The following is a 21,556-nucleotide window of genomic DNA, read 5'->3' as shown; positions in this document are numbered from 1 at the left end:
CTCTTGTAGAATACAATTCTGATTTGGGAAGATTAAAAGCTGCTTTGTTTCCCAATTAAAAAAAAATTCCCATTGAGCTCATTCCCCCCACAATGCATTGCAGTGTGCGAAAGCAAGAGCTCTGGCATTTGTTGTTGCCTTAACTTGTGTGTTCATTCTCTCTCTTCCATATAACAGTTGTTACCTTGTATGCTACACTGGGTGAAGAGGCAGTAACCTATGGTCTCAATGAGTGTGGAGCATCATATCTGATCACCAGTGCAGAACTGCTTGAGAGCAAACTTAAGGTAACTTAGCCCCAGCTTCACCTGCTTCCAAGCAAACCTGCAGTAATTTTACAGCACAGTCACTGCTAACAATTTGCTTTCTGTTCTGTAGGCTACATTGCCGCAGATCTCCTGTCTTAAACATATAATTTATGTGGACAATAAGACTATCAGTAAATCTGAATATCCTGAAAATGTTGAGATTCATAGTATGCAGACAGTGGAGGAGCTGGGAGCCAAACCAGAAAATGGTAAGTGAATCACTTCAGAGAATTGATCAAGCAATATGAAACCAGACCTGATCAAAGACGTTGGGTAGCAGAAAAAAGTAAATGTGCCAAGTCTCAAACACAAGGGAAGTGGCAGATAGCCAGTTCATCCTCTGCCCCTTTAAATGAATAATGGATAATTTGTTAGATCCCTGTTTATTGTCCTGTACCTTTGTTCACATTTCAGGTATTTTGGGATAAAACTTAAAATTAAGTTTCTAAAATACAACCAGAATATCTCTATGACTCTGCCTTTATTTTGGGAAGTGAAGTAGAATCTGGTTCAGTATTCCATTTTCTGCTACTCTTACCTTTATTCATCTTATTTTCACTATTTATCCTAAGAGAAAATAAGCACATAAAGGTTTTTTACTTGTGAGCTTGGAAGCATCTTTTTATCTGAGCCAAGCTGAGACTGGAAAACACCTTGAACAACTGAAATAACTACTATATAGCCTTACTACACTGGGCAGCCTGCGGCGACTCTACCATCTTCAAGGAAGGAGAAAATCCAACCTTGATCATCCTTTTTCCTTACCTCAGTGGTCTGCACCTCGTCAGAAAGTAGGTTTTGAATTAATGCAATTTTGCTCTTGCATTTTGTAGCAAGCATTCAGCCAAGCAGACCTGTCCCCACAGACCTGGCTCTAGTAATGTACACCAGTGGCTCTACTGGGAGACCTAAAGGAGTGATGATGCAGCACAAGAACTTGATAGCCGGAATGACAGGACAGTGTGAGAGAATTCCTGGGCTGGGGTAAGAAACACTTTGTTGCCAAGCACTGGGGGATAAAAGAGAACCTCTAGAAGTATGTAAGTTTATGGAAAATCTGTTGCAGGAGCCAGCTATTAGCAAGCTCCTTCATTTTACTGTGAGCCAACTAATCTTTGATTTATATGAAATACACGTTGATTTGTGATCTCGCCCTGTTCTTTGCAAAGTATGCCCTAGACCTTGTCCCATCTTGCTTTTTCTGCTCTACGATTGTTTTTTTTTTCCCTCACCTTTATCTAGAGGGACTGGGATGGATTTTGCACTCATCTATGCGTTAGAAAAAATCACCAGATGGAGAAATTACTAATTTAGTCAAATTTGGGAAAGTTTTTTGCTAGATGTTTTCAGTTAGAATCACTTTAGGAAATATACCAGAACCTACCACTTTCATTCTAGAGAGACTCCTGCTGGATGGATAATACATGTACTGCTGAATCTGCTCCAGTATTCTGCACTGAAATGAGCAGAGAAATAATGAATTGTTTTGATGATAATATAGCCATCTGCAAACTCCCTCACTAATATTCTGAGAAATGTTTTGTGAATGCGGATGTGTCTTTGTCACTGCATTCACAAATACAGCTAAAATAACCTACAATAAACCTTTTGTATGGTAGGATATAAGAGCCATTCTGACCTGATGTTGGAAGTTTCTGTATTGGTAACAGCTCTAAGTTTATTCTTGAGAAATCTCTGCATTCCCTGAAAAAATCCTCTGTTACATCAGTGATCAGCTCTCCACTAATCTGTTTGAGAAGGAGATGCTATGATGACTTAAGGATTTGAATCATGTTGGTGATAATGTAAAAATAGTGATTTCATCCTTAATTTGGCACCTGGGATGAAATCTCCCGTAAGGAGAAGAAACCTGCAATGGAGCACTAAGGAAACTTGAGCTTCCTAGAAAACAAGGCAAATCCTATAATTCATACTAGTTTCAGTGAGGTAAGATTTTTACTGGTTCAGCTTATAAACTGATTTATAATCACACCCTTCTTGCATGCAGAGGAAAAAGTCTTTGTGACCTGAGTCTCCCAGAAACACATCTGAACACACCACAAAAAAAGTGAAGCAGTATTTCAGTGCACTCGTGCGTCACTGTTCATTAGATAATCTTTCCTTTACTAGGCCCAAGGATACTTACATTGGTTATTTGCCCCTGGCCCATGTATTGGAACTGACAGCAGAAATTTCTTGCATCACTTACGGCTGCAGGATTGGATATTCCTCTCCACTTACACTGTCAGATCAGGTGAGGGGTGGGGGGAAAGCAAAAGCAAATCTAAGCTTTCACAGTCTAAGTTCTTGATTAGCTATTCTCTTCCTTTAAAGAAGTGCTGATTCATGTGATACACTTAAGAAATAATATTTTTTTTCAGAAAATGATGCAAATAAACATTCCTGGTGGAGCTACAGCAGTGGGTCATACTATATAAAATTTTATTTAAGGTTTTGCTTTTATGATACTTAGGAAATTTAAAAGAAAACCTACTAACTGTGTATAACGTTATCCTAGAGAAAATCAGGATATAAACAGCACTAACTGTACATAGGACTCCATAGAGTGATTTTAAGTTCTTAGTCTCAGTTTGAGTTCTTTACTCCATTATTGCAGCTCTTCTGTTTAGCTTTTTGCCTTTTTACAAATTAAGCTAGAGAAGAATGCTTCTGTACGTTTTGCTGGTACAGAGATGGCATCAGATTTTAAAATAAATAAACAAAAAACAACCCACCATTAATAACAAAAACATGCCACAAAATACTTCTGGAGGAATACAGAGGGAGTGCAAGTATAAGGGAGAAAACAAAAAGTTACACAAGGTGGACTTGCTTTACCCAGCTGGGCTTACAAAACATCTGATATTTTGGTTGAAATTGTTGTTAATCACTACAGTTTTCAATCACAGTGGAAAAAAAAAGTATTTTAAGCAGGAAGTGTTATTTAGAGGGACAGGGGAAAATTACATGACAGCTTATCTTCTCTTTTTTGGTCCTTTTCTGAAGAGCTGCTTGGTTTTCATCTTCATAAACTATCATGTTTTCTGTGTTACAGTCAAGTAAGATTAAGAAGGGAAGCAAAGGAGACTGCACTGTACTTAAGCCTACACTGATGGCAGCTGTGCCTGTAAGTATGCAGATATTTGAAGCAAAAACAGTGCTTTCTAAGTCGTTCATGCTAGCAGGTGTATTTAAGGACTTTTTTTTTTTGTGTAAGAAATGTTACTAATAGGCAAGAAAGCAAAATATAGAAATTCCAATTGTCATTGCTTGAGTTGGAGAACTGATGCTGCAGATGAGCACAAGAATACCCCTATGCTAAAGCCAAGACTCTTTTTGATCCAAAACTGTAAATGCTTTTTAGTAGTTACAGGTGATGTTGTACTGGGCTTCTGGTGCAACAGTAGGTTACTGGGAGTCTTTGACGTTCGCAGTCTGAAAGTTCTTTTCACTTATGGAAAAAGGTGGATTCATCTAACACTGATGCTTTAAACATATCAGTTTTGGCTGAGTTACAGAACTTAGCAAGTGAAGCTGCACTGTTACAGCTGTTGGGGTGCTTGCTTTTAGCTGCTTGTCTCCAGGGTAACACCTGGCAAAATGTCTTCTGTTCTTGGAGTAAGTAGGGCCAGCTTAGTCTCCTCTTGTAAGAAAAAGTGATTGGGAGACCATAAATATTGTTTCTGTAGCTTACATTAGCTTTCAGGCTTCTCTCTACCACAAGGTCTTGGAAGACCAAAACAAAACAAACCCCACCTAAATGAAACAAAACAACAAAAATCACACATATCTGCTGCTTTCTGCTGAAGAAAAACCTTCTTCACCTGCCCTGGAATTACATTATTGTGTTTACCTCTTTCTTGATTCTATCCCATATGGCTCAGAAGACCAGAAGCATCAGCTTCTGCTACATTGGTGGGTGTGATGGAAGGAGGAGGGTTTGGTTTCATCCAGTAATAGCAAGTTCTGATTGATCTGAGATTCTGTTGTTCTGCAGCCTCCTCTGTGAATAGCCAGGAGCTTTAAAATCAATTACTAATTTGCATTTTTTGTTTTTAAAAATAGAAATAATATACAGAGACTAGGTATTTTTCTTAGTAGTCCACTGAGTGATAACCAATGACTTACAGCCCCGTCGTTTTTGTAAAATGGCTATTTAAACTTATTTCTTAGGGAATACTCAACTCTTGACTGCTAGCAAAAGCAATGCCAATTTAAAATATGGGCATTATCCCCTTAATCCCCTTTTGGGAGCAATCTGCAAAATGCACATGCCAAAAAAAAAAACATCCACGCAGACACCTTCACATGAATTAATTGCAGAATGGTCAAATAGTGATAATGCTGACCCCCACCTAAGGTTCCAGAGACTCACTATCACAAAGAAATTAGAGTAAAAAAAGGAAATTGAAACTACTGATCCATTTTCAGTTGCTAGCATATAGGATCTGGAGCCCAACAATCAACAGCAGGGAGGAGAAACCTTCAGAATGCCCTGGGGAGAAAAATGCTACGCTACTTACATCCACCTCATAAATATTTCACTTTCTAGAAGTATTATACTGTCATCAAAATATCATAACATCACTAGTGATGAAAATTTATAAGGAATGAAATAGAAAGTAATTATAGGCACAAATTCATCTAAATATTTGATTCAGTTAGAATGTGCTCGTAGTTCCTTCTGGCCTTTGTAATTCTGAATACCTTGTCATGCCATTGCAGGCTTTCCAAAAAGCTAAACCTAAATTCAACATTTTATAAATCAGTTCTTCATATTTTAGGTACAGATTGAGGTGTTACTGATAATGTAAATAATAAAACCCAAGATTTGTAGCTGTGATTGATAGAGAAGACATCTTAAGAGCAAAGGGTATGAAGTATTTTAAAACCAAATCTGGTGCTCAGAAAGCTGTTTGCAGAAATGCAAGTGGTACTGTGGATTGCTGCAGTATGTCTGGAGATATAAAGTGGTTCTCAGTTGTTTGCCCTTGACTTACACATCTGCCTACGTTTGCTAACCTAAGCTATGTAGTGCAGCGTGAGGGCTCTTCCTTTCTAGTGATGCTGTTGGCGACATAAGCAAATAGAGAAAAGTCAGGATAAGTCCCTCATTTTTCTGCTGCATTTTTGACACTTCATTTCACCCATTTCAAATAGCTCCAGGCTGCAATGATCTATAAATTGGCTAATTGATAACATATTAAAAGCATTAGAGTTAAGCATTGCCTAACCAACGATGCAGATATTTTTCATTCATGCTGTGTTACTCATTTAAAAGGAAGAATAATAGTTTTTTGTTTTTTTTTTAATTATTATTTTTAGCATGGAATTTTACTCTTTGTGGTAATTTTCATTGCTTTTTTTAACACTTTATAGGAAATAATGGACAGAATTTATAAAAACGTCATGAGTAAAGTTCAGGAGATGAACTATATTCAGAGAACTCTGTTCAAGATAGGCTATGACTACAAATTGGAACAAATCAAAAGAGGATACGATGCACCTCTGTGTAACATGTAAGTATGATTCATGGCCCAACTGCACTTTTTTCATTGTGATTTGTTAAAGCAGACTAAAAGAATAATCATCTAAGCTATCCAACATCAGACAGTCCTATTCCAGCACGCAAACATGATCTAATGACTAAACTGAAATAAACCAAGTTCTTGCAGGAAACGGAGGAGATATTTAATGGTAATCATTGAATCACAGACTGTGGGAAGGAACACTCAAAGGTCACTGAGTCCAACCACTGGCTCCACGTAGGACTATCCAAACCCTATGTCTGAGGGCATTGTTCAAACACTCCTCAAAGTGCAGCAGCTCAGGGCTGTGCCCACCAGCCTCTGGTGAAGAATCCTTTCCTAACACCCAGCCTGACCCTCACCCAGAAGTGCACCTGCTGCTCAAGGGGAGGCCACAGCAGTGTGGAGCAGGGCAGGGCAATCCCTTCCCTTGCCTGGCTGGCAGCACTGGGCCTGGTTGCACCCTCAGGTATGGTTGGCCCTTCTGGCTGCCGGGTCACACTGCTGGCTCACATTTAACGTGCTCCCAACAAGAGGCCCCCAGATCCTTTTGCGTAGGGCTGCTCTGCTGCTTAAGAATGACTGGTTTCCTGTAAGAGTGATTAGTTTAGGAGTGATTGGTCTCCAGGGTGAATGATTAATCTCCAGTAAGAATGACAAGTCTTCTGACCACATGACTAGTTAGTTTTCATTGGATTTCATTTTTGTTTATAGAATCGAAAACTTTATTTATGTAAGTTGTAGGAATTCTGCAGTCTTCAAACATCAGACAAGAAGTAAGGTTTTCAATTATCCCTGCTCTCTGCTAAAATCTATGAACAATATTTTTGAGGTTTTGCAGATAGGAAGGATTGCCTTATTTCTTTTCATAAAAGTGAGCAGAGTGACTGATCCTTAACATACGTTTTCCCCTCTTTACAGACTTTTGTTTAAAAAAGTAAAGGCGCTGCTAGGAGGGAACATCCGTATGATGCTTTCCGGAGGAGCCCCTCTGTCACCCCAAACACAAAGATTCATGAATATCTGTTTTTGCTGTCCTGTGGGCCAAGGCTATGGATTAACAGAAACATGTGGAGCTGGAACAATTACAGAAGGTAGTTAAAATATTTCTGGAAGTATGTTTTAAGAGTTTTTTAGAAGGTAAATTCAGAATAGCTGTGGCTCTCAACTGCATTAAAGTCACTTGAGATAAGCTGTCTTCAAAGATGTGGTTTAAGTTTATACTTCAAAATGAAAAAAAAACTTTGTTTTTCTTTGTTCTTTCCCTAAGTTGCTGATTATAGCACTGGAAGAGTTGGAGCTCCTCTTATTTGCTGTGAAATCAGATTGAGAGACTGGCAAGAAGGTAAGAGCATCTGATGCTTTGAGTTCAGAGCAAGTAGTTAAGTAATTTAACCAATGCTTAGCTGGTTTCCTTGCCTATCTGCTTAGCTAAGTTGTAGCTCATGAAGAAATTGTTCACCTTTGATAGCAGTCATTAGTTTGTGCATGAATTTTAAGCTGAAGTATCAAAACATTTTCTTAGCAGCAGAATATATAATTTGAAAATAATTGTATGGGGATTTTTTTTTTCAGGGGGCTACACTAACAGAGACAAACCTAATCCCAGGGGGGAAATTATAATTGGTGGACCTAATGTCTCAATGGGATATTTTAAAAATGAAGAGAAAACAGCAGAAGATTTCACCACTGATGAGAATGGTCAGAGATGGTTTTGCACCGGAGATATAGGAGAATTCCATCCAGATGGGTGTCTGCAGATCATAGGTTGGCCTCACCTCTTGCTATCTCAAACTACTGTAAGATCTTGACTAGCCACAACTGTAAGGATGTAATTAGTCCTGTTGACTTTGACAGGACCAATATACCTAGGATTACCTGCTTGCAAAATCCTAGCATAAGACTTTTCCAGAAGTCTTCACAGCTATGAGAAAATTTTGGAAGTGATGCCATTCCCTGCTATGTTATCACTATTTAATTCATGTGTGCTAATGAATAAATGTAAGATCATTTTTTGGTATTTTATACAAAACTTAAAAATCAGAATCTCTGTCAGGTTGCATGACAAGAAGCGTAATGTTATGTAAACTTCACAGCAGAAGCCTTTATAAAGTTACAAGAATATGTATATGCTATTAGCATCTTTATAATGTAGGTAAAATGCTTTACTCATTTTTATTCACTTTTACATGCATACCACTAGATACATACATAGTGGCTTTGCAGATGAGTCTGTGGAAACGTTTAAATGGAGTAAGCACACTTTTTTTTTTTCCTTCTCCTCCCCCCCCCACTCCTAGATCGTAAAAAAGACTTGGTAAAGCTACAAGCTGGGGAATACGTGTCTCTGGGCAAAGTAGAGGCAGCACTGAAGAACTGTTCATTGATTGATAATATCTGTGCTTATGCCAAAAGGTAAGAGTAGTATTAACTTTGTGTAACTGAAATACAAGCTGTGACTTACTTCTATACTGATATAGTATGGTTTTCATTGAACAAAAGCCCACACCAGAGCATGAGCTATAAGTAGCACCTCTAAAGTAACATACATAGGCTTCAAGATTCCCTGAAACTGAAAAAAGTCACTTATGCTTTTCTGGCAATTCTTCTATTCTTGGCAATTCTTCTATTGTAGGTCAATCTAGTTTTGTCCCACCCCCACCCTTAACAGGTTTAATTTAGCATCTGCTTTGGCTTTCTGTCAGAATATGAAGGAAAATTCATCTAGATGTTCTGCGCCAGAACTAAATCTCTGAGTTTTGGAAGTAGCCAAATAGCCCAGGAGTCTCCTCTCCCCCTGCTGATACACACTACATGAAGGGAAACTACAGAGAACTTGTGAAACACAAGATATAGCTGGAAAGCTAAATTATACTGTAGTTTCTTAGATCCTGAGCTTTGATAAGTCCTAAGTTATAAAAACCCTCAGTAAAAAAAAGGATTTTGTATGCAGGATTAACTGCAGTTCAAGAAGCACTGTGGATCTGTGTATCTATAATCAAGCAAGCATTTTATCCTTGAAATTGAAGCTTCAACTGTTTTTTTCCTTTCCTTCTCTTGCTGTCCTGTGGTAGTGACCAGTCTTATGTGATCAGTTTTGTGGTTCCCAATCAGAAGAAGCTGACGGCATTAGCTGAGCAGAAAGGTATAAGTGGAACCTGGGTTGAAATTTGTAACAATCCTACAATGGAAGCTGAAATACTACAAGAAATTAAGGAGGTGGCAAACAAGAGTAAGTAAAATGCCAATTTTATAGCACTTATTAAGGCAAAAGTTTTCAGTTATCCCCACTGACTGCCCTTCCTTCTTCCTGTTGCCTCAGTCTACCAAAACCTAGAGGAGTTTTAACAGAAAGACCACGTCAAATTCATACCTCTTATTCCAGGAATAGACATACTTTTTGGTCATCTTAACTACTTTCTCTTTATGTTATTAAAAAAAAAAAGCTTTTTTTTTTTTTCCTAACTAACTTCTAGAGAGAGGTTGTTTGTTTAATGCAGTTAAGATCCAAAAGGTTTAGAAGGGAAGTTAACAAGACATTTGTGGCAAGAAAATTAGTTAAGCAAGACATTTCAAAGCTTTTTTCCATGCAGTGTTGTGTATTACTGCTTAGAACAACTATGACCCTTACGTTTAGAACAGCTTAAATCCTACTATCCTTCTACAGAGAAAAAAAATGATCCAAAACCTCATCCGTTCTTTATGCAGCCAAAAAAACCCCAAGCTAAATGGGGTCAGGAACCTCTCTAAAGTGCTATGCACCTCATACATGGAAACCATAAAACAGTGTAAGCACACACTAAGCACAAGCCTCTCAAACTTGGAGAATTTGCCTTTTGAAACCAAGAAAATTAAATGAAAGGCAGTATCAAATCTTCCCTAAAAATAAATGAATATTTTTTTAGGGAGTTGACTGAAGTATGAACACTTTAATCTGCATTATTCCATCATGAACTGAGTAAATAACGTAAAGCATTGCTATACAAAGTCACTGTCTATACATTCTTTTTACTTTCTAGATAGTAGTCTCCCATTTAAAAATAAATGCTTTGAAACTTTTTTTCCAAAATTACCTTAAAGAGACAATTTTGTTTTTTAGCAATACATAATGCACCTTTATCAGGAGCAGACATGGAACTAAACATGAGGAAGCAGGACGTTCCAATACCAGCTTGAAGCTGGAGACAAAGGAGCTCCTGGGGTCAGATGTCCCAGCTGTCCTACATTTACTGCCACCTAGAGGCTGTGCTGCCACAAGTTGTGCTGGAAGTTCACAGAGAAGTCTCATGGGTGCTATTATAGACCTGCATGCAGGACCTGACAGCAAGGTCTGTGCAGTACTGACACATGCAGGAGTTCCCTGCCCCGCTTCTGGCGTAGGGAAAGCTCGCAGGCAGTTATCCATCTCCCCCCTCATACATCCCCAACCTTGTGACAGTAGCCTTGCATCTTCATGGTACACACCTATTTCTTTCAAGTTTTAGATTTTATGCTCTCACATCCAATACAAGGTATAAATACAGTATGTTACTAGAATATTTGCATGCTGTAATATTAACACTGAGCTTTGGTACACAGATTTGTGTACCGTCTTTTAGGTTACCTCATCAAGTAGGTCACCATATTATGTACTACAGAGTACTTGCCTTAGATTTGTAGGTAGCATGAATGTTTCATTTAACAGTGTTACTCATGCTTTTGTTTCTTGCTGTCCCTGCAGTGAAATTAGAGAGGTTTGAAATACCCATCAAAGTGCGGTTAAGCCCTGAACCATGGACTCCAGAGACTGGGTTAGTAACAGATGCTTTCAAGTTGAAAAGGAAAGAACTGAAAAACCATTACCTCAACGACATTGAAAGAATGTACGGAGGCAAATAAACAGGCTGAATTGACTAGACAGTTGTGCAGAAGGTTCTTTATCATGCCTTGATTTTGGATGTCCTTGTATACTGTAGGTATCACGTGTATTCAGAAAATACACCAAATTGATGAATGTTTCTTATCTCTAAACAGAGCAACAGAGAAGATCTTAAACTCTAAATTCCTACTTAATAGTAGAAAATGTTGATGTGTTTCAGAGTTTCATGTGATTGTTTCCAGTTTTAAGACAGACATAATTACATGAAGCAGTATGGCCAGGTAATTTTATTATTCTTTCTCTAGCACGTTCAGACTACTTGCAATTTCTCTCTGATTCATTGTGAAATCTGGTGTGTAGAGAGAAAATGGGTACTTAAACGTTAACTTTCTCCATTTAAAAATAAAAAAGACCTTAGTCAAGAACTTGCTAGAGATCACTAATAAATGGACTGCTTAAAAATTGATGGATTTTTCTGCACATCAGTTATCTTCAATATTTACAGTGCCTATAAGAGAATATAAAATACACTTACCTTAAATAAAGGTGAACTGAAAATCTTTCTAAAGAAAAGTCATTTGAAAACATCACTCGAGTATTGAGTCAACTATCTCAAGTTCCACTCACCAAATACATTTATACTTGCTGCCACATTTTAATTCCAGCAGAGCTTTCCACTGGGACATAGCTTGAAAGAAAACAAAGACTTGCCTTGCTGCAGGAGGTACTGATGAAAATGAACAGCTGAATGCAGAATGCAAAATCTACATTCTGGCTGGCAGATAACAGCAAAATTGATGGGCAGTTGTCTCTGAACAGATTTGAAACTCAAAGGAGAATTTGTTCTTTTCATTTTGGAGGTGGCATGGTGGTTTTATTTTAAAGGCACTGATCCTCTAGGCCTTTGCATACATGTGAGTAACAGTACAAGTTACCTCCATGTAGTTTACAGGATCAGGGTCTAAGTATTTGTAGTTACTTTATGGAAAGGTATTTCTGTTCACCTTTTAAAATACAGCATCCAAAACAAAGCCAACCAGAAACCAATAGCAGTTTCTCTGTGTCTTGTTTTACTTATGACAAAGTATGCTGTGGCTGGGAAGACTTTTGTTTTAAGGAACTAAAAAAAAGGGACAAATCACTTTATATAGAAATCCTTATTAAAAAGTGTTCTTATGTTAACTGGAAATTGTAGATGTGCTGAAGTGGGAGGTTATAATTTAATAACAGTTTATCATTTTGTGTGCAGCATCCAGTACTGTGTTTCCTTTGACTTGTAGTAACTGAGCTCCCACATCCCTGCTAGCTCTTCACACTTGAACCACAAACGCTGTAAAAAAGTGGAGACTCTTGATACTGTTCTACTTTGCACTTTTCTTTATCGTATGTGTTGCGTTCATTTTGTACAGGTGTGGCTCAGCTGCTATATATTACAAATTCATTTTAAGTATTTATAGATTTCTTCTATTCCTAATGTGTTGTGTATATGATGGCTAAAAAGGAAAATTATTTGTTATTGTCACTGTACAGAAAGTAAAAGGTTTTGTATGATGCTTCTTTTAACATACTGGCACATCTGTGGGTTCATGAAGGCAGGAATTACTTTCCCTTCTAGTTGCAGCTTTCCAAGTGACTCAGTTCTGGGGCTACGTTAGCAGCCTCCCATGTTTCAAACCAGTCACTGTTGCATAACCTTTAGGCAGCCTGTTAGCATCACAGAAGTTAGATATGTAAGAAAGTTACTTGCACTCGAGTCTGTCAGCAAGTTGTATGATTTCCTTTTTTTAAACCATGAATGTATTTATATGAAATGTATTTTATCTTGACTCCTGCTATCTTCTGTGTCTCAGCTGACTGAGGATTGCTATTTTCAATGTATATACACACACCACGCTGACATTTCAAAAACGGAATACAGTTGAAATGGTTAACCAAGTTTGTGTTTCTGGAGTGTATTGCATGTTGTTTCCAGTTAATGGTCAGCACATCCCATTCTCTTTGCAATGGAGCATACCCTAACAAAAGGGCTTAGCAGAAGCAGCAGCTCAGAAGAACATACCCAAAGGTAAAAAAAGAACCCTGCCTGATGTAGCATGTGCTGCAAAAGGATTCGTACACATCAGCTTCTCGGGTGTTTTTGGAGAAGGGGAAAAAAAGCAAGGGAGGGATTACACTAGGCTCGCTTCAATTGTAGCATGGAGGTGATTTGCAAATACAGTACTTTCATTTTGGTAAAAACTCCTTCTAATTCTCAAATCCTTTTGTGACAAAGCTTGCAGAGAAGTGAGGAATGGCCTGTGACAAACCTAATTAGCCTCAGCTACATCTAATGTCACCCCAACAGAGTGGGAAAGGAGCTGTCTCCAGGGGACAGGAAGGAGAAACAAAAAAGCAAGCTTACACCAAGGTCTTTTAGGAGTCAAAACACAGGACACTTTGAAAATAAACCCAGAACTTTAAAATAATTCCTTATTAAATACTGAACTGGTTGCTCAGGATCACCGCCACTTAAATCTCTACAACATCAGAATCAAAGGTTTAACAAACACCTTTCAAGGACGGCTTTAACACAGAACCTCAGGTAAGAGCTGGGGGCAGAGATTCGCTTCCTGTACAAATGCAGCAGGTGCCCTTAATTGGCTTAGCATAAACAGGGAAAGTGATGGCTATTCCCTTAAGAGCAGGTTAAGTGGTGTTTAGCCAGCCCAGGTAAGCCAACACACAGAGCCCCAGTTCCCACCAAAGGCTTCCTGAGCTGCATGCATAGCACAGGACACATTCTGAGATCACGGGTCATCAGTTCTGTCAGAACCAAACCAACACTCCCCCACCTCCTAGAATGATTGTTTCTGGTAACCACACTGCTCTAATGATGGATTAGTCATGTTCTGCAACTACAGGCAATCAAAAAATAAATTCTGGTCACGTATTTAAGGAGCCTGCCTGTTAGCTAAGTGCTATTTACATGAGAAATGAGCTTCCATTTCATAGGCTAAAATTTAAACACAAGAAACTAAAAAAGACAACAAAAATGATACATACGACAACATTCCAATGCTGCTTTTGCATAAAATGCCACAAAGGTGGTTTACAAAGTGCAATCCATAAAGCTTGCAGCCACTATTTACATGGAATGCTTAAAGCTGGGCTCAGGTATTTGACACCATTGTAAAGATACCTGGATTGATGAACAGAGCACTTTCCCAGTTAACTCAGAGCTGCTGCACAGTGGGTCATTGGTTGGTTTATTTGTTTGTATTTAACATGATGGGGTCACATTGGCCATGGAGGAATAGGGCTGACCACGCTAAAGCATGTTTGTTGTTGGACCATCATCATCACTTCACTTGATTTGAACGAGTGCTGGCAGCAGAGGGGTGCTTCATCTCTGCGCTGCTTTTTTTGCTGGGAGCTGCAGCACCTGCTACATCTGTACTGGGGAGGAGAGATGTCTGGAAGAAAAATTAGACCTGGTCTATGGTGTACACTGACCAAAACAAGTGTTCTAATGAAGCACGCAGCAAATTACCCCAGGTAATTTGTCAAAGTCTGCATTTACTTTGAGATGTTAGCCTTGACATGAGGCCAATGCCAATTAAAGTAAACAAAGTAAGCTCTGGGGCATGCTGATCCTCAGAGCCCTCACACTTTTAAAGAAAAGAAGCAAATACTCCAACAACAGAGCAGTACAAAACGAAAACTGTTGAATTTTCCATTTGTTCTCCAATTTTGAACCACTGCTACCAGTAAACTGCTGAGCCTACATAGGAACTAAGCCCAGAAGCGTCTGCAACGAGTCTCACACCACACTGGCACCTCATAGCAGAGCCCCAGGAGGTATTGCTGGGTTGTGTTTGTTTGAGATGTGGTATCTAACCTACCTTTTCCTGTTGGCCACGGATCAGTTTGTTACTGATGGTTCCCCCCCCTAGAGTGGGCATGAAGAATAGGAATACTGTTCTCCCCAGCTGCCTGCTCTACTTTACTTTTTGTCCTTGGAGTCAAAGCAAACCCATTCATTTGCTCTTGCAGTTCTAAATGGTTCTGCACGATGAAATCAAGCACCTTGTTTCTACTTGCAGCAGAAATGACTGCCTATGGCACACCTCCCTTTGGTCCTGATGAAGTGGGATGCCTGCACAGCCCTAACCCAAGTGTGGCTCTGAAGGGACGTGGTTTTGTAAAAGGGCTCTGCAGAGAAAATCAAAACGGGGCACCTATACACACAGCAGGAACACAAAGCTGACCATATACGGACAGGCTGTGCTCCTGTAACACAACTGCCACAGCCACCTGTGCGCACAGCAACCACTGAGCTCAGACAGCAATGGGATGGGCCAGCTATGAACATGGACACATGAGGAATTCATACGGGAATTCAAAATCCACAGCCGTGGGCACAGAGCCCCGAGGAGAAAAGAGTGAAAGGCCTGCTTGTGTCACAGCCTCGGTCCCTCCCTCTCCACCACACAGGCAGGGAGCAGATCAACACCAGCCCACCGATACTCAACACTCAAGCCCTCCAGGTCAAGCAACAGTCCCTACAGTTAATTACTGCCTGAATTACTCCAATTCTGCCGTATCTGAACTGCTCTCCTTCCAGCTGAATCTTTCAAATGCATTACGTTTTCCTTTCTAGAGCAAGGATACGCATTTCACTGAGCTGTGCTCTAGCACGTATCCTCCCAAACACGCTCCCAGCACCACGCTCCGCTCTGCGTGCCAGCGCTGCAGGGAGGACCCACAGCAGTAACGGGCAGAGGGAGGCAGAGCCCCGCGGCTCCGGGCGGAGCCTCAGCCTTCTCACAGCACCGTTTCTCCCCGAGCTCCGGGCGGATCGGCGCGTCGCTGCCGGAGCTCGGCGCAGCCCGCAGTGTCACAGCCGCTGCGCTCCGCTCAATGAACTGCAGCGAGGCGCGGCGGCTGCAGGCGCTGCTGGGCGCGGTGCTGCGGGAGCTGCGCCGCGGAGCCAACGCCAGCGCGGCCGCCGCCGAGCCCGGGGCTGGGGGCGACGCCTCGCTGTACATCCTGCTCATCATGATCTTCTACGGCTGCCTGGCCGGGGGGCTCATCCTGGCCTACACCCGCTCGCGGAAGCTGGAGTCCAAGCACGACCCCTACCACCTCTACATCGAGCGCGACTGGGGCCGCGGCGGCCCGGGTCAGGCGGCCGAGGAGGGCGGAGCGGCAGAGGAGGAGCGGCCGCTGTGAGCCCGGCACGGCGGATGGCGGTCCTGCGCCCTGCAGCCGGGGGCCGAGCAATGCTTTCCGCAATAAGCGCCCGTGCTGCCGTGCGCCCGGAGAGCTCTCATCGCTTAGCCTTACATCTACAGACATCCCTCCTTCAAATCGGCGCGCGTCGCCGTTCTCTCACCGCACCGCTGCCATGCTATCGGCCGCTCCGTGCTTTCTGACAGCGAAGCTACAGTTCTAAAGCCCTTCCTCAACTTGGCAGCTGCTGCGTCTCGCTGCCTCTGCAGTAACGTTGCTGGGAATGGCCGTACGTTGGCTGCACGAGGTGAAGAGGGGTTTTGTTTGTTTTTACAAAAACCCTGAAATTACAGGAGCTGCACATCATGAACCACTGCACCAGGACTGCAGCAGCAGGGCCTCAGTCACATCAGATCTTCCGCAAGGAATTCCATCAATGCAATCAGAATTAAGCTGACTACAACCAATGTTCCCCCATCGTGAAGAGGGAATTATGACACATCCAAACCCTTTTCAGTCCTGTCCCAGTGAAGCGTCCACTACCAGGACCACGGCCTCCACAAAGCATTACAGACCAACAGCTCAGAAAGTACTGCAGGCCACTGACCTCAGCTGTGTTGGGCAAAGATAGGGAAGGGGCTGTCACCATTTCCCATATGAGACTCGCACACACTGACCTGGCACATCCGACCTGCACGCAGCCTGGCACAGCCCGTCCTACGCCTGCCCCCAGCCCCGTGCCGTATGGCAGCAGCTCTCACACTGAGCAGCCTGGTGGGAATCAGCAATTCATCTCTGCAACTCCATTCTCAGTTGATGTAAATCCATTACCTGGGAATTTTCAAAAGAAACGTACAGAGCTGCAATCAGGCATTCAGCTCAAAAACACAACCTTTACTTTACTTTTAAGCCTTCTGTTACCGGAGAAAAACATCCCTCATCCACCATCACACCTCGTTCATTGCTTTTTGACAGTACGTGAACAGCCGCTTCCAAGGAGGAAGCACAGGAGTAAAACTTCATCAGAAATCTGACCAACACCACGAGAGCCACTGCCACGGAACTGAGCTGACAGGCTGCTCTCACAAAAACAAGGTCACACAGCCCATTTGTTTTATGGTTTTGTTGCTTAAAAAAAAAAAATTAAAATATTAAAAGTTAAAATAAGTTTTGTTACTTGTGTACATTGACTATAGTATATATTTTACATGGGCTGCTCTGAAAGTAATGCCTCCTATTTTATGACACTGGTCCACAACAGAGGCAGCAGTGGTGGGATGGCAGCAGAGGCTGAACCTTCCCAGCAGCATCTCATTACATGTTGTTGCCATGTGGCAGAAGGCAGCAGAGGGGCAGTCTGACATGGTGGTGTCTGACGTGAGGTGGGATGAAGCAAAGGGGTGGAATTGACTTCCTCCATGAATGTCAGCTGCCATTCATCGCTGCTCACTGCATGTTTCCAGAGAGCACACAGCAGTGTGAGCACAGCGAGGGGTGGGAGCTGCGTTGCAGCAGTGGTGCACCTCCACCAGTGCAGATTTTGATGAGCATGCAGGCTCTTGTTCATTGTTGGCGAAAACACAGCTGATGAAAAACCGTGCTTTGTAGGTGAGAGTTTGCTCTATCAAGCAGTTATGTGCTCTTTGCATCTGTTGTTGCTTCTATGGAAATAACGAGGAGGCACTACTTTCAGGGAGACCTACGTATACGTGGCCCAATGCAACTCCTCTTCACTCAGTGTGGCCCAGGCAACCCAAGAGGTTGGACATCCATGTGTTAAAGCTTCAACACATTCAGCATTTAAATGTGCTCTCAGTGTTTTATTTAGTATCAGTCACTATTTTCCACTGCTCCATTCTACAGATCACCACAAATCGCTGTGGTGGTCCACCTGCATCAGCACCCAACCAACACCACTAAATACGTATCTTCTCAATACAACTCACCCCCAAATAACATGTGATACACCACACTTAGATCCTGTCTAAAAAAAGGGCAGCCCTTGTGAAAACATTTTGAAAAAGTAAGGCACAAAATCTCCTGCCAAGTAACTAACCTCATTCTAATTATCTGCAGTTCTACTGGTACTTTTCAACACCTGAAAGAATCACCAGGTCTCGGTCAACTGTAGACTTTGTAACTTTCATTAGTCCATCTATTCTGCCTTATGGTTACAGTTCAACCAGATGTTTAAATAAGATAACACATTATCTGCCAGTTGGAAACCTTAAAGAACAGCGATGCTTCATGTATTTTCTATGGCTTTGAGCAACAAGTCATTTTTTGGGAGCCAGTTCTGGCCCAGCGAAAGCCACCACACACCATCACTGCATAGTGCAATACTCCTCTTAAAGCACTAAAAGTTATTTATTTTCCCTCCCCACTGAACACATTTGAATTAAAATAATGCATGGCCACATCATAGCTGGTGATGCTGCTGCTGTTGATTTTACAGTCTCCAGGAACACCTTAGAAGTGCTCAGAGGGAAACACTGTTTTATTTCTGTTCAGGATGCAAGGTGGGTAATCACAACTCAAACACCCCAAGTCTTCACAGCCAGCTCTCACTTCCCAGCCCCAGATCCATCCCTGCTGCACAGGTTGCCAGCCACTTTGTCCAGAACCAGCAGCACTGCACGGGGCTGTTGTGGCCAATGCACAGGACCCAGCACTGGCTCTCACTGAACCTCATACAATTGGCCTCAGCCAATCCAGATCCTGCTGTAGAGTCTTTCTACTCTCAAGCAGTTCAACACTTCCTCCCCACTTGGTGTCGTTTACAAACTTACTGGAGGTACACTCAATCCCCTCATCCAGATCATCAATAAGGTTCTAAATTCAGTAAGTTTCTAAATTCACTTCTGCCACACAAGCAAAAATACCTGGTGTTTTATCCCTAGCCGCGATTTATTTTTCCCCAGCGTTCCTAACTCTTTATGCTACATCAGCTGTCAGAGCTCTTCTCAGAATAATTAAGAAGTGATTATTTGCAGTCTCACTAAAATCCATACCTTTGAACACAGCAAGAACATTACAATACACTTGGCATTACTTGCTTCTAGAACAACACCTGTTTCTGCACAGACTCTGACCCTGCATTACCATCGTCTTCATTACCAGCAATCAAAAGCCACCCATACCGAGTGATCATCAGACATTTAACATCACCAACCAAATAAATAGAATGAAGCATCTGAATTTCCACATGAAACATTCCTTATTCAAGTGCCTTGTTTCTTCTTAGCACAGAAAGAGCAGAGGCTCAACGATACGTTACCAGGTCGTAAATAGTTTTACATTTACAATCCAAGATTCTGGAACAAATTTTGTTTAGCTTCATCCAAATATTTGTTGGACAGAAGTCAAAATGTCAGTAAATTCTACAGGAGGATGTAAGGATAGGTAACAGCAACTCCGGATCACCCAAGAAGGGCAGTGGTCCCAACCCAGTAACAGAGAAGGAATCACTTACCCCTTTCTGAGAATCAGGGCTTGCCCAACACTCCAAAGGCAGCATCTCCAAGCACAACAAGAAGGAACATTTTTAAACCAGCACAGACTGATTTAGTATATAATGGAATAACATTCCCTTTTAGCTGCCAGCCCTTAAATGAGGTTAGAGAGGGGCAGACCCTGGGCCCATTCCTTCTGGTTGCAATGGTGAATTGCTTCCACCTGTGCTCCAAGGGCTGGCTACACCCCTGCACCAGGTGCTCAGTCTCTGGTTCAGGCCAGTGATCTAATGATCTCCATACAGAGGGAAACATCAATCTGAAACTGATGCTCTGGCCAGTTCAACACCATTTACTGCTCCACAGTGCTCTTGGTGAGGCATTTGCTATAGGATTACTTATTACTCCAAATATTTTTCTGACACATAGCCTGTTCTGCAGTGTCCCAGCACCAGCTGCAACAATCAGAACAGATAACTCATATCTAGAACACAAGCAGTAAAGATAAAGAAGCCACAAATTATTTCCTGAACTTTTAATATCTTAAGAACAAACTACGAAAATGTCTTAAGGAAAAAAAGGGGGCTTTCTCTTTTTATAATGGAATCTTACAAGAAGTCTTTGAACAACTCTGAAAACTTACAAAATATACTCAAGTGCTGATAAAACAGCATTTCTTTTATAATGTGCTTTTTCCCAGTTGCGGTAATGAAATGTATGCATATCAAAAGTGTCATTTGTATCACAAGAACAAACCGCTTTTCTCCATTCCAAGGAACAGTACAAGTATTTTAGGTCAATTTAACTGCAGTCTGGTAGAATAACAAAGCAACATTAAGAACAATGATTTATAAAGACAATACAGGGAATGCACACAAAACAGAACATCTATGAAGACTTCAGCTGCCACAGCTTAGTACGTGGAAGTGCTCAGCTCTTCACCCAGCTTTGTTTCACCGTCTGGTTGTACATTACTGACTTGGGATCAAGCAAAACTTAATAGTTTGCTTATCAAGCAAAACTTATTTGTTCCTGGTTACAGTTGAGAGCATAAACATATTCACTTCTTGGATGCCTGGCGTAAACTTCAGACATTACACCACAGTCAACAAGAAGGAACATTAAACGAGCACAGACAGATTTGGTACGTAATGGAATAAAAAGCAGTTCTGTTTTCTTCTGTTAACTTCACCACAGGAGTGATAACAAGCTGCAGCATCCCTAACTTATCCAGCTACTTGGATAGAGATTTTTCATCTGTAAATAGACAGCACACAGCTAGTACTTTCCCTTAGACTGAAGCAATTAATCTCTAATAAATTTCCTTCCCAATATCCCCGTATGCACACCAAGTCCAATTCCAACTATACATCTTACTAAATAAGAATATAAACTGGGTCTGTGCAGCTAGATAGGTAGTAAGCTTCCTACATAACACGTCAGGTAGGTCATTTTTTTTTTTTTAAATATTAATTGCAGAAGCCAGATTTAAAAGCAGTGTATATTTAAATAGCACGAAAATAATCAATAGGAACAAAATGATCACAACATTGTCTCAGATATTCAAAATCTCCCACTCTGCATAGAAAAGAGCTCCAAAATTAGTATACAAATTAGAACTTGGATCCAAACATCCAGTAAGTATTTACTCCCAGAACAAGGTTATTAGGTACAAGTGTAAGTGTGTGTCCTGGCAAATGTGTTCAAAGTTTAAAGGTAAATGTCACAGGTGCACCCATCGCTACATTTCAAGAGACACCTGTTTGCTGTATGAAAGCAGACTGTAACACTACTGATGGAATGAAGAACAAACAAGAAAAGCACAGCACACCAGTCACAGTTCTACAGTGCTATATCAGAAACAGGCAAACTGAGGGTTCTCTTTTCAAATTCATAGAAGAAATGCAAAATATAAACCTTGTATATTCTGTTAATAAAGCAACCCTTTCTTCACTACATACAGACATAACAGTGCATTTACAGTATTTACAATTTTCAAGAATTCTGGATTTTTTACAATGCTTGCAGAAACCAAGTATTCTTCAGGTTGAAAACAGTTACACAGCAGCTTCAGAAACCACTCAGTATAGCAGCAGTTTCCAAAGCAAGTCAGGTTACCAATTCCAATGTACATCCCATGATGTAAAGAGTACCTTTAAATTACATAAAGCCACCCATTTCACCTAAGCATCCCATTAT

The 21,556-nt window shown here is 41.1% G+C and overlaps 3 protein-coding genes across 19 annotated transcripts in view; 2 read left to right on the top strand and 1 right to left on the bottom strand.

Annotated features, from left to right (window-relative positions):
* The window catches only part of ACSL4 (acyl-CoA synthetase long chain family member 4), a 36,609-nt gene extending 23,979 nt beyond the window's left edge, over positions 1-12,630 (top strand). For all 17 annotated transcript variants that reach the window (XM_031594478.2, XM_031594475.2, XM_031594481.2 and 14 more), the window contains 12 exons: positions 178-287; positions 379-517; positions 1,142-1,292; positions 2,439-2,562; positions 3,364-3,435; positions 5,688-5,827; positions 6,758-6,930; positions 7,107-7,181; positions 7,412-7,603; positions 8,137-8,251; positions 8,911-9,068; positions 10,557-12,630. In XM_031594478.2, coding sequence (XP_031450338.2) covers positions 178-287; positions 379-517; positions 1,142-1,292; positions 2,439-2,562; positions 3,364-3,435; positions 5,688-5,827; positions 6,758-6,930; positions 7,107-7,181; positions 7,412-7,603; positions 8,137-8,251; positions 8,911-9,068; positions 10,557-10,714 — 1,607 coding nt within the window. In that variant the 3' untranslated portion in view covers positions 10,715-12,630. The remainder of the gene's footprint in view (positions 1-177; positions 288-378; positions 518-1,141; positions 1,293-2,438; positions 2,563-3,363; positions 3,436-5,687; positions 5,828-6,757; positions 6,931-7,106; positions 7,182-7,411; positions 7,604-8,136; positions 8,252-8,910; positions 9,069-10,556) is intronic.
* The window catches only part of TMEM164 (transmembrane protein 164), a 110,239-nt gene extending 90,458 nt beyond the window's left edge, over positions 1-19,781 (bottom strand). The window contains exons 1-2 of the mRNA XM_090150097.1: positions 19,378-19,781; positions 16,583-16,736 (exon numbers count right to left, since the gene is read on the bottom strand). The gene's annotated coding sequence lies outside the window, so the exon portion shown is untranslated. The remainder of the gene's footprint in view (positions 1-16,582; positions 16,737-19,377) is intronic.
* On the top strand, positions 14,806-16,583 carry KCNE5 (potassium voltage-gated channel subfamily E regulatory subunit 5). The gene has a single exon (XM_090150104.1). It carries the CDS (start codon positions 15,594-15,596, stop codon positions 15,903-15,905), a length of 312 nt encoding a protein of 103 aa, XP_090006230.1. The 5' UTR covers positions 14,806-15,593; the 3' UTR covers positions 15,906-16,583.
* Positions 19,782-21,556: the final 1,775 nt, after the last annotated feature.

Source organism: Phasianus colchicus, chromosome 14 (assembly GCF_987193195.1).
Source record: "Phasianus colchicus chromosome 14, bPhaCol1.hap1.1, whole genome shotgun sequence".
NCBI lineage: Eukaryota > Metazoa > Chordata > Aves > Galliformes > Phasianidae > Phasianus > Phasianus colchicus.
Note: the sequence above shows the minus strand (reverse complement) of the source record. Positions and strands in the feature narration are given on the sequence as shown.